Source organism: Acomys russatus, chromosome 31, assembly GCF_903995435.1.
Source record: "Acomys russatus chromosome 31, mAcoRus1.1, whole genome shotgun sequence".
Taxonomy (NCBI): domain Eukaryota; kingdom Metazoa; phylum Chordata; class Mammalia; order Rodentia; family Muridae; genus Acomys; species Acomys russatus.
In genome coordinates, this window is record NC_067167.1 from 41,002,540 (window position 1) to 41,016,239 (window position 13,700).

At 41.1% G+C, this 13,700-nt stretch overlaps 1 protein-coding gene across 6 annotated transcripts in view; it reads right to left on the reverse strand.

Moving 5' to 3' along the window:
- Positions 1-13,700, reverse strand: part of Ralyl (RALY RNA binding protein like) — a 675,570-nt gene that overhangs the window by 43,844 nt on the left and 618,026 nt on the right. For all 6 annotated transcript variants that reach the window (XM_051139878.1, XM_051139880.1, XM_051139877.1 and 3 more), the window contains one exon: positions 4,155-4,268. In XM_051139878.1, the coding sequence (XP_050995835.1) occupies positions 4,155-4,268 (114 nt within the window). The remainder of the gene's footprint in view (positions 1-4,154; positions 4,269-13,700) is intronic.

Consider the following 13,700-nt stretch of genomic DNA (forward strand, 5'->3'; position numbering starts at 1 on the left):
AGCTCTAAACTTTTCTTCCCTCTCTCCCTCCTTTCTTTCTTCCGTTCTTTCTCAAGTATTATCTATGGACCCTGATACCAACTGTTATAGCTTTTCTATGAAAACTTTTTAGTCCTCAGGCAAATTGTGGCAGAGATAACCGAAGAAGACCTTGGATTATTTTATGGACTTCCACACATCTTCACCCATTTTTATTTATCCCTGGGATAACTTAGAGCCTTGTGGGAATTCTGATATTAAAACTGGACTTGGACTTTCAGATGGTCTTCAGTTAGATACATAACTGTCTTCTGCAGTCTGACATGTGAAATGTTATTCTATTTTCATTGTTGCGGTGGAGCTTCGTTTCGCAGCATTGTCATTTCTGTCAAGCAAGGAAGAAGCCGAGTTCAAACCACTGTGTCTAACTGTGAGCATCATCGGCTGCATTCCAAGGACTCGGGGCAGCAGGGATGTTCAGTATGGGCACCGGTGTTTACAAGAGAGGCAGGAGAATGAAAATCTGCCCTGAATACTCCTTCCTTTGAGATTTAAAGTCTGAGCTTGATTCACTGCAGATGGCCAGAGAGGAGTGATGCTAATAGCTCAGAACACATAATAAACAAGAGAAGCAGCTAAGTGACTTGCTGATAGAGCTTTAGGCAGGAGTTTCAGAGGTGATCCAGCCAAAACTTTAATTCAGTTTAGATGAACTCACAGGTTAGGCATGTTAATTCCTCTTTCCCATACTTTGGAAAGGCAAAAGCATTAGAGATGCTAAACTTTTTAATTGACTGTTATATGTACATGGCATTAGGTGACAATAAAGAATAGTTGAGTCAGGTAAAAGCCAAAAGACTTCTGAACTCTGTAATGGTCAGGCAGCTAAAGCAATTGTGTGAGCTGGATGCACAGCAGATCTCACTGAAAAGTCTCTCTAGATGTCGAAGTTTCAAGCCTGAATATCAGGGTTAAATTTTTCAATATTTTTTACTGAGAAGTTTGATATTAACTTATAATATAGCCATTTTTGAACACTACTGTTTTAGAATGCTATGCTGCATGAAAACATACGGGTTAAGATCCATTCATCCACTCTGACTGAAGCCTGTGGCCTCTGTGATAGTCAGTCTAACTCTCAGTTTAACATTGTAACCGTGCAGGCAAAGCTGCTGTGTATGTATTCAGTATGCTCTTCAGAGTAAATCTAGACCAAATAATGTCCACTGTCTTTTGCATCCTTCTGTGATAGAGATTTGTTTTTAATGTAGATTAATTCTGCCCATTGCATGATGTACAATCTCTGCCTTTCTTTCTTGCAGTTTGCCCTTCTGGTTATTTCATAATATAAACCAGCCATATAGACATACAACCATAAAAACTGTGTGTGTGTGTGTGTGTGTGTGTGTGTGTGTGCATGCATGTCGGATAAGTTACATTTGATTCCATTTAAAGAATCATCTAGGAATAAGTTCTATTTATAACCTAAACTTCTATGAAGAGCTAATTGTTGTTTTCCATAATCTATGTTCACTACATCCTTCGAAATTTGTTTTATTCAGTGGAAAAACAATATATGCATGGTGGAATCATAGTAACCATTGTTTTAAGTGACTGAGTATGAGTTGCTGGACATTATCCGTGCCTAGAGTTTCAAAGGCTGACGCATTGCTGCACACCTTGTGGTAGTAAATGATTCTACACTGTGTAAAATAAGAAAAAATATGACCTTGAACATAAGATTACACTGTGAAATAAAGAGACAGAGATCTGTTAAAAGTAGTTTATGGTTTAGACAGTCTATAGTGATATGACCGTTTTGTAGAAATTTTGTAAGAGAGTTTGAGAATTCCCTTTGAAATCAGTGGGGAATGAACCCTGTGACGCTCACCCCAAACCTACCCCGCTTCATGCCCAGGCCAGGCTCTGCATTCGGTGGCATTTTCTTCCTTGCCGTTTGTTTCCTACTCCATTTATATTGGAAACATTCCTTATTAAATGCCTAGTACCAAGTATGGGAGGAGATACATAAAGAGTGATAATGAAGGATAAGTGCTAGCTACCAAATAATTAGCTTTCAACTAATTAGGCATAAAAATTAGTGCCCCTGAATTTAATAAAGAGGCTTTGAGTACCCTTCAGTGAATTTTAATGCATTTCATTCCTCTTTCCAAAACACAGTGTTAACTCTTTCTATATAATTCTGATTTCTTTCCGCTGAGAAAATATAGGAAATAAAGAAGAGGTTTGTATGATCCCTATAAAAATAGACGGTACTCAGGGGACAATTATGAAGACAATGAAGTTACAAATTAAATACCTTCATTTTCTTCATAGCATGTAAAAGAAGAGAGATGCCAACAGCAAGGACAAAACTTGTCATTTTGGAAGTAACAGTCTATGGCTGAGAAAAGTTTAAATATGAGCAAAGGCAAGATGACAGCTTTTATAAAAGAAAATCAGGGCTTGAAGTAGTGTTGCGTTTATAGATGATCATCCAGCCAGATCTGTGGCAGGTATTATTCATTGCAGGAAACCGGAAGGTATAATACTCTGGAATAAGGATCACATTTTTCTCTTTGAGGTGATTTATATTTAAATGAGTTCTCTATAATCCTTTAAACTGAAGTGCAAATTGGTTATCAAAGTCTTTTGCTGTAAGGGTTGTTTTACATAATAATGAATTCCACAGAAGTTCCTCAAAGGGAAATATTGACTTAAGTAACATCACAGGGTATTTCAGTTACAGAGACGCTTTAGATTATAGGCATAGACAGTGCACCAAAACTTTTTAAAAACTCTAAATTTCTTTATGGAAAGTATAAGCAACTTAGCTTTTCTCAGTATAAATTATGCGCTATAAAATTTTTCAGTAAAAGTTGTTTAATTTACTCTATCACGTCTCTTTCATATTAACATGTTGGGGAGAATTACTGACTCCTGCTATTTTTTTTATGAGATATTTTAAAGTATAGGATGAATATCGTTATTCTGAAGTGCTTTTGACTAGAAATGTTCTATAGCTCAGTCAGGAGGTAGGCTCCAGTTCTGGTCAAGAATCAATAGGGAGGCAGGCTCTTGCTTAAACTTCAGGTTAAGGTCTATGGGTTCCAGCCAGCATCCCAATGGTCCAAGCAGGACCTTCATCCAGGACTCTAGTCCCCATTAGTTCTCAGCAGCTCCACTTCAAGGATGCAAGGAATACAGCTGTGAGGAAAATCCAAGACCTGGTCATAAGACCAGGTATGTTACAAACCACTGCCATGGCTGTAGAAATTGAATTATGCCCATGAATCTTTGCTTGCATTCTGTGAAAGGAGCTTGGATTTAATAATAGTTTTTTGAAATTGTATTGTTCATTGACCTGATTTTTTAAGAAGGGAAACTGCCAGTAAGTTAAGTCCCAGGAGAACCTCAGTAGTACACACATACACACACACACACACACACACACACACACACACACACACACACACGTAGGGCTATCAACACAATCCACAATTCTTGGAGCAAAGACTTGGTAAACACGAGTCTCAAAATGTGGAGAGGCTCTGAGTTCATCCCAAATATCATTTTCTGTGCTCTTAAAAACAACATTCAGGAAAAAGTGTAGTAACTGTTAGAGGAGGAGCTATGCTCAGAATTCAGAAAAGGCCCACTCACTTGGAAAGGAATAGCCAATAATTTGACCTGCAGTTGCCAAGGACATGCTGCAGACTCCCAGGTTTCTGAAATTGGGCAAAGATGGTTCACAAGGTGACGGAAAAGACAGAAGCTGGGCTTTGTAATAATGGTCTTTGGAATTTTTTTGTATTGTTCTGTGGTTAATTCCATGAAATGTAAATATTATGTTAGCCTGATAAACCTATTCACTACTTACCTTTATTTTCTTAATAAAAATACTTAATACAGAGATAGAAATTTTCAACTGTGATTCGACTATTATTGATTATCCCACTAAAATTCTATCCTCTTTGAAATTCAACCTTAGAAATACTGGTTCATGTTCCTCAAAAGTAGTTCCATTCCATCAGTGCAGTTCTTGGCTTACAAGAGTTGTTCGTGGCTTTGTGTTGACTTAGTGACTCAGCTGATGTCTCTCTGGCCTGCCTTCTATGACTGGTAGTGTGAGGTTCATTCCAACTGTCTGTGACTGCAGATCTCTTTCCACTCACCTGCTTCTGCGTTTTGCTGCTTCTCGATCTTCTCCAGGCGCCCTAGCAAGGAGTCAATTTTAGTTTTGATCTGGGTCAATTCTTTTTTGATTGTCTGTAACTCATCTGATTTCACTGGAAGGAGAAAAGTGGAAAGGAAAACAAGATATCAAATGGACCACTTAGAACACAATTCAAGACACAGTGCTTCTCAAGATTGTCTTATAGGATTCCCACTAAATCCTCGGCTTCCTGTCACAGCTAATCATCCTGAAATTTTCATCTTTGCTAATTAGAAATAAGGATCTTAGTGGCGTAAGAATATGATACTCAATATTCTAACTGCAGGTCATGTGAAACAATAAAAGAGTCTGAAAACATTTTCGATAGAACAATGTCATGTCTTGACTTACTCAAGCAAGTAAGAGAACAAGCCTTCACAAACCCTCAGTGGAAAACTGACTTAGCTTAAGGATTAGTGATACCTGTCATTAATACTACTTTGAATCATCGTCTTGTGGTGTTACTATTTTGTGTGTTTTGATTTTGAGACAGGGTCTCAGTAAATAGTCCACGAGAGACAGAACGCTCCTCCATTGCCACCGCTCACGGCTAGGCAGAAGTGAGTTTTTAAAGCCATATATTGGAAGACTGATTGACACAAAAGTGTAACACTTGTCCTTGAGAGAATATGCTACTTCCTGAGCTATTTCCAAAAACCAGTGTGACAGTTGTGCACACCTATTCTTAAACATTGGAGCTGGTAGGGGGAAAAGCACAAAAGAAGTCCACCCAATTATTTTTATCAGAATTTAATTTGTGATTACCTATTTATATATTTTGAGATAAGGTGTCCTAGAATGCCCCATTCTTCAGCCTCAGCTTCCTGAGTGCAGGAACTACAGACACAGAACATCATATATCACCTCACTGATCTATGGATGTCAGTTTGTTCCAAGTCTAGCTTTCAGTGTTTAATCCAAAGAGAAAATGGGGTCTGATATGAATGGCAACTTTTGATAAGTGGCATTGCCAAAAACAACAAACATGTGCTGGATATTTAGCTCAGTGGTTTGTATTTGACTTGCAAGCAAATGGCTCCACATTGATCCCCAGCAATGGAGAAGAAATGACTAAATATTAGATAAGAGAGCCACACATATCTTATCAAGTCTTTGTCAATTAAATTAGCATTTATTTTTTAAGAGGCTTACAAAAAACTTCTGGGCATATACCCAAAGGATGTTGCACCCTGCCATAAAGACAGTTGCTCAACTGTGTTCATAGGGACTCTATTTGTAATAGCCAGAAACTGAAAACACCCTAGATGTCACCCAAATAGTGGATAAAGAACATGTAGTATATTTGAACAATGCAGTATTATTCAGATGTTAAAAAAAATAACATGAAATTTGTCAGTAAATGGATGGACCTAAAAAAACAATCATCCTGAATAAAGTACCCTACACTCAGAAAAACAAAGTATGTACTAACTTATTTAAAACTTTAGTTGTAAAGGATAATCACATTACAACTCATAGACTCAGAGAGGCTAAGTTACAAGGAAGACTCAAGGGAGATGCAGGGCTCTCCCTGGGAAGGGGAAATAAAATAGTTTTGTGGGTTTACTGGGGGCCAGTGGGGATAGGAACAGGAGGGATCAGGGGTCAGGGTGTGGAGGGAGAGAATACTGGGAAAAAACGAGGGGAATTGGTGGGCAGTTTGGTGACAAGGTAAAAACCTTCTGTGATAGAAATGACCAGGAACCCATGCGAATAGCCCTAGCAAGGACCCCTGGCCGTGGTGGGTATGGAGCCTGAACTGGCATCTTCTGTAACCAGGAAAGGCTTCCAGTGACAAAATCTTTCCCAGCCACAAAATCTTCAACCTACAATTTGTTTTGCCTGTAAGATATGCTGGGGTAAAAGTGGCACAAAAATTGTTGGAGTGGTCAACCAATGAGTGGTCCAGCTTGAGACTCATGCTACAACAGGAAGCCCAGCCCACCCCTGACACCTTCCGCAGAGTCAGGAACCAGAGGCTGGATATCCCAGAGACCAACGATAGAACCAAACATAATGACTGGCAGAAAAATGAACAAACATACCCCCGCCCCAAAGTCATTGAAATGATGTCTAATGATACTTTCCTATGCTCCTAGACTAGAGCCTAGCATAACTGTCAATAGAGAGGCTTCATCCAGCAGCTGATAGGAGCAGAGGCAGAGATCCACAGCCAAACGTTAGGCAGAATTCTGGAAGTCCTGTGGAAAGGGGGAAGGATTGCAGGAGCCAGAAGAGTCATGGACAGCACATAAACACGACCCACAGTATCAACTAACCAGGGCTCGCAGGGCTCACAGGAAACTGACATGGCAGTCAGGGCGGCTGCATGCATATTTGTTATGGTTGTGTAGCTTGGTGCTCTTGTGGGACTCCTAACAGTGGGAGCAGCGGCTGTCTCTGACTCTATTGCCTGCTTTTGGGATCTTTTTCCTCTGATTGGGTTACCTCATTTAGTCTTAATATGAGGTGCTTCATCTTATTATAAGTTGATATGTCATATTTGGTTCACATTCCTGGAGGCCTTGTCTTCTTTTGAAGGGAAAGGATGAGGCATGGACCTTGTGGAGAGGGTGGATGGGAGAGGGGAAGGAGGGAGGGAGGGAGGGAGAAACTGCCATAGGGATGTAATATGTGAGAAAAAGTAAAGGAGAAAAACAAAAGGACAATAGCATATTTAAATGATAATTATCTCTATAAGTGTAAAGGGCCGGGAAAGGTTATCTGCATGTACACAGCTTGTACAATCAAGATTTCACAGAGGCTGTACTTGCCTGAGTCCAGCCTACATTAAACCTGGGCCTGTCAACATCCTATCAGGGGCCTGGAAGGACTCAGGGCACCTACGCCTCCTAGGTGGGTCATGGGATACGGTAAGTGGCAGTCCTTGTCCTCAGTTCTGTGATTTTCATTCAATATGCCCATGTTTGCACAGACGTCCTAGTTAAACACAATGGCTTGTAGGAAAAAAAAACCAAAGAGCGTGAATGTGGGAAAGGACAAATGAAAGGCAGCAGGGCAGTGGGGACAAGAGGAAGAAAAGAGAAGACAGAGGGTGAGAGTGACCAAAGTGCACAAACTGCCAAAAAAAAAAAAAAAAAAAAAAAAATTGTAATAACAAATAATATGAAAGTTAAGGATGCACAGTCTGATAACTTTTTTGAAAATTTTAGTATTGTCCTTATTTTGTTTATATGAAAAGCAAAGTGGTTTTGCTATCAGTCCACAATAGAGACCTAAGAGTCGAACAGACACAGGAGTCCCTGAACTACATCAGGAAAGCTTTGGGCACCAAGATCTCAATACAGACTTGTGCTGCCTGCCTGGGATGCACGCACATTTTTTTTTTTTCTTTTCTGGTCATTTTTACTTCAAGTTTATAATCACACCAGGTTAGATATTTTCCAGTATTATGAATAAGTTAGTGTTGAGTCTGAATCATATGCATTTGTCAATCATAATATGTGAAGCATTGTACTATAAATAATATTAGTTGCATGACAAAAGATAGAAAGAAAATTTTCCCAGTGCAAAAATAGAAATACTTTCTTATTATTAAATCAGAATTTTAAAGCTAAGTTTTCTCTCCAGTGCAAAGTACCTTGGAAGATAAGAAACTGTAGGAAACAAGAGTCTCCTGCAGTTCCATGTCAGAATTGCCTAACTAACGGGAGAACGCACTTTAACCAGTGACTCACTCTGGGTGTCAATTATTTCACACATCAAAGTGTCATTGTTGAATTGCAGCTAAATTTGAAAAACATCATCTGTCACTCCAAGAACTTGATTCTGCTTTGAAGAAAGATATTCATTTCTTTGGTGGAGGCATATCATGTAGTTTTACTTGAACATATCAGATTTAATAGAAAATATTTTATCTCGCAAAAGGTTTCAGTGATGGAAAATGGAACTGTTCTAGGAACTAGTAGAACCTACTTCTCAGGAAATAAGCCAATCCTTAGCTATAATAGATTAATTTCAATTGGTTTATCATATTAGAAAACAAAACTTGATAAGTCACCAACATCTCAAATGATTAAACCTGCTTTAGAATAAACCCAGTGTTCATGACAGGAACCTGTAACTGTCCTGGGAGCCAAGGCTTGAGGTTTACATATACAGGAGGTTCAGATCCAGGTTTTGTGAGACTAGAAAGGGTTATTAATATGTCAGTCTAATTAACATTGCTGAAGCTTGAAACAGGTGCCCCTCTGCTCTATATTTCTAGACTTAGAATTTTAGAAGTCTGCAAAGTTGCTACTTATGCTTTTCCAAAAACTGCATGTTAAATAAGAATTAAGCACACCTGTAGGTCTAATATATCTGGATACATGTTTATTTCCTTTTATTTGACCTGTGCTTTTCCACTCACCTTGCCTCTTTCAAACAGTTCTCAACGTGACATTTTAAAACCACCAGCCTTGTACTTGACTGAACACTTCCAGAATCTCTCTCCTTTCTAGAGCAAGAGAGGCAAGAAACACATTCTTGAACAGTGTTATTATATAATCCCAAATGTCTTCCATATGGTTTGAGCTTTGAGAACGTTTGACCCAGCTGGTGGTGCTATGCTGACAGGCTTTATAAGCTCTAGGGGATGAGCTACGGCTGGAAGAAGTCGTTCTCTGGGGATATGTCTCACGGGTACGTTTGTCTTGTCCTCGTCTCTTGTTTCTTGGTTCTCTATGGTATGAAAAGTTATTCTCTGCTATGTGCTCACCTACCATGACGTTCCCTTCAATACACTAGGCCAAACCATGGAGAGCCCTCAGGAACCCTAGGGGGAAATCAACCTTCCCGGCTTTAACTTGTTTCTAGAATACAGTCACAGTCCAGGAAAATAATTAATGTACAAGTGCAACTCTTTCACAACGGTCTGTGGGATCTTCTGGAAGTGTACTGCTACCTATCTTCTCTAAGCCTACCTGTCATTAACAGGACAGCTTCCTGTTCAAAGGGAAAGCTATATCTGTGTGCCCTGGGGAGGTGACCTGGAACTGCTAGGTGAAGTGTCTCCATGGCTGCAACTTCTATCCCCTACCTTACAGGAAATAAGCCCAACAGTCTTAGTGCCGTGCTCACAGCATCAACAGGAGCCGTAAGTGGTAATAGGACTTTATGCTATTATTATACCGTATTATTTTGTAAACATGCTTCTCTGATCAAAGGCTTTTTCTGTTCCCAAATGTCTCTCTAAAAATCTGTCCAAGGCTTTAGGGTTTAGACTTGTTTGCATATGAATTCCTCTTTTACAAATCCACTGAAGGGTGAGTCTCTCACCTGTAATCGTACCTCGCATTTACTGCTACATGCTCACTGATTTTTTTTTTTTTTTTTTCACTTTTGCATGTCTGTGTTCCACAGTAAATGATACGTTTCTGGAGTGAATACCTCTTGATTAGGCACTCAGGAAATCCAACAGCCTCATTCTATGTGTTTTGATAGCGCCTTCATCCTGGTACTGATTAGTGGGTTCCTGCCTTGAGGTTTAGGCATTGAGTAAGTCTTGTTTATTTAAAAATGATTTTAGTGGCTTAAAAAGAGATGTTAAATCAGGTAAATTGCCAAAGGAAAATTCGTGTCTTGTTCTAATAAATCTGATTCTGAAAACGTATAAGTAGAGTTTGGGCGAGCTGTGAGACACAGGTGAGTTGACCGTTGTGGCCATCCTTAGGCTTCTGAATGACAGTCGTTTTTCGGGAAGAGCGCCTTCAGTTCTTTCTTTTCTGCTATCACATTAACAATGGAAAGTTTTCAGTCTCTGGAAACAGCAAACAGCAGATACCAGAGAACTGCAGCACGCATATACGTAGTGTGGCCATTTCATTCTAGTTTCAACCAGGATAACATGCGTTACTTTCTAACATTTGTGTATGTGACAGAAACCAGAATTCATAACACACAAATCCTAGGAGCTGATTGACAAATTGGGAGACAGTAAACATCCAAGAGGTATAAGAACCATATAGCTATAGCTGTGCCTTGTCAAACTTTTAAGATAAAAGAAAAGGCAAGTACAATTTTGGCAACTAACTTTTGAATTTTTTTCCTAATTTCTCTTTAATTCATAACCCTCTTTTGAAGATACATTGCATAAAGTGCACTGTCCTTTCAAATTAAGTATGAAATAGTTACAGTAGAGAATTTTTTAAGTACTTAACATTTTCGGTCAACTTACTGTTGGAAAATTATGGTAAATTATTTCACTAGCAACTGAAAAATTAGATGTAACTACTAAAGATTATGAATTTTATCATTGAAAGTTTACAAATTTGTGAAAGTTATTTGTTTCATACATTTGCAGAGCATCTGCCCCACTCTAACCTCTGCCTTTTGTTTTGTTTGTCTTGTTTTATTTTTAATACTCAGAAGCTGTATTCTCAGCTACTGGCCATTGCTTAAATGTGTCATGTAGTCTCAGACTTGTCACTTTGACCTGGAATAAATCAGTCAGTTCTGAAATAGTTCAAAGTTGCCCACACTAAGTGTGTCCTCATCCCCAGTGCTGTTCTTCAGCAGGTCACCCTCCTCATCCTCCTCCCAACCTAACTTTTCTCAGACGTTATTACTTCCACTTCTTGTTTCTGTACGTGGTTATCTGACAAGGCCATGGTTGTTTTAACGTAAATGCTTGAGATATAACTGAAAAATATTAATGGAAGTATATTATTGAAATGTCCCTCCAAGAAGCTGCAGATCCTGTATTGGACAGCAGAAGAAATTCCCTATAACTATAGAACTCCTATTTTGGATAAAATAAGGCATATATAGAGATAAAAAAGAAGTTAGGGAGGCCCTCGCTTTCATTTTATAAGAAGTAGTGGGTGTTAGTAATTGGGCAAGGATGTGACCACCCCAGGGTGCTCGATGACAAACAGGACAACAGGATTCTCAGAGGTCACCTCAGAAACCCGTGACAGCAAAATACATCATCACCAGCCTCTAGAATGCCACGGTCCCCGAAGGCATGTGTGCCCATTCTACACATGCGCTGGGTCACCTTATAAGGGGACTTGTTCCCATGCCTGGCTCCCTCTCCTCTTGTATTCCCCACGGACAGTCAGTCTCTGTAATCCCCTCCCATAACAAAACCTCTCACTTGGATCTGCCAGGTGCCTTGATAAATCCTAATGGTGCCACTGGGGCTACCGATCCTGCCTCTTAAGCTCCAGAATCCTTTCCTCCTGTTCCTCTCTGGACCTGCCTGCTTGTAGATCCATTTTTCTGCATACAGGATTGCCAGGTTTCTGCACTCACCACAGGAGTTGGCCCTTCTTACTCAGTGTAAATGCTTCTCTTTGTCCTAGAGACTGATGGTACCTCTCCAGTTCACTGGGTGAGGGGAGGCACGCCAACCACAGTCTTCATGATTGTGGCTGGCCCTTCATATGACCTTCAATCGGGACTTTTCCTTTTGGATGAGATCTCCTTTCCGGCAAGGTGTGCCCCCTCCACCAACCCCCCTACCTCTGCTGCTAAAATCCTAGTGTGTTAGGTGAACTGTGTCTCTGGGCTAAGCTCCTTCCTGTTGGGGCTGTGCTCTTGGACTTTGACCAGTGCTTACAGGTAGTTGGGAAAGATTGCACCAATATTTGAGTTAGAGTCCACTCTTGGAATACCTGAACACATCACCGACTCCACTTCCCCATGGGTACAGTCCATCAGACTGTTCCTCCAGGTCCCTGTTTGGAATACTTTCTGGACAACTTCAAGTTCCTGCATCTAGCACCCACCTTAGCGGCTTCTGAACCTACGTGCCTCTGCCATCACACCTGACCTCAATATCCTTTAGATAATGAATCAAGATGGCCAATTAATGGCACACTAAATCTCAGTACTACACAGGACCTTTTAAGCACTGCCAGCAATTGGGCAAATGGAAGGAGGTTCCCTAAGTTCAAGCCTTTTCTCCTCTTGGCTCCAAATCTTCCCTCTGTTCTTCCTGTTCCCCCACTCCCCTCCTTCTAGCTATAAAGCCTCAATCCCAGAATCCTCCACCGCCTTTCGTCCTGCTGATAAAGCCCTGCCCTTCTGCCTTCAACTCACAGCTCCTTCTCTCTCTCAAGGTCCTTGCTCCCTCTCAAGTTTCTTCCTCTCTCCCCATCTTCCTCAGCCTCCTCCCCTCCAGCCTCCTCACTTCCCTTTCCTGCAACAGGCCACTTCAGCCGACCTACTTCGGCTACGAACTTCACACCGCCAGCAGCTGTCAGTCCCCGCATCACCTGCTCTTGCTCCGCAGAAAAACCTCCTTCTTCTCCATCTACTCAAGCTAAACCATCTCCAGTTCTTCCTTGGCGGGAGGTGGCCAGCATGGATGGCTTAGGGGGCGGGGTGTGTTCACTTCTCACTAACCGAACTCTCTCAAGTGGAAAAGAGACTGGGATCCCATACCTCTAATTCTTCTACTATCATTAAAGAATTTCAATATATCCCTCATTCCTATATATCCTCACACACACACATATATATGTACATATGTGTGATATTATACACATCTTACCCACAACCTACCACCTGAGGAGTGTGGGCAAGTTTGGGAGCAGGCAGATGAGATACACCAAACTAATGCAGCACACTTGGTCGCAGTTCAGGTGGTGCCTGACCTGGACCCAAAATGGAATTATAATACCCCAGGACCCCAGAAGGCTTTTCCACCAGAGACCAGTTTACGACCTGCCTCCTGGCTTGTCTCCACAAGGCGGCCCTCAAAGCCAAAAAAATTATCAAAAATTCCAAGAGGTCATTCAAGATAAAAATGAAAATCTGTCCCAATTTCTAGAGTGCCTTACAAAGGCCCTCTTAATATATACAAATTTAGACCCTGAAAATCCAGAGGGCAAACTACTCTTACTGACCTATTTATTTTTCCGGAGTTACCCCAACATCAGGACTAAAAGTAAAAGTTTGGAAAGAGGACTTCTAACTCTGCAGGGAGAAGTCTTAGCACTGGCCTTTAAAGTGCACTATAGGAGAGATGAAAAAACCAGCAAACAAAAATACCAAATGCTGGTCAGGGCCGTCTGACTGGCCCCGGCAAATGACCCATGCTCTCTTGTATCTCAGTGACTCAAGGCTCACAGGGTCCCTGTTACAAATGTGGTTAAAAGGGTCACTATGCCCTGGCCTGCCCTAACCAGTGCAGGCCAGGGAGGCCTTGTCCAAAGTGACATCAGGAGTGACACTGGGCTGATGCCTGACCCGTGTCTTCCATGACACAGGGACATCACTCGGAGATTGCCCTCTGGTAGGTATCCTAGGCCTGGCCACAGATGACTGAAGGCGCCTGGGTTCCCTCGCTCCAACCACTGCCATCTCTAACAGGGAGCCACTGGTAGGGCAGTTATGATAGTATCTGGACACCCCATCTCCTTCCTTGTGGACACCGGAGCCACGTAAACATGGCACTGATGGGATACTGGCGACCAACCTCTTCTTTTCCCCTATTATCAGAGTTGGGGGACAGCCTCTCCAACTTTGCCAAACTCCACCACATAACTGCATTTTC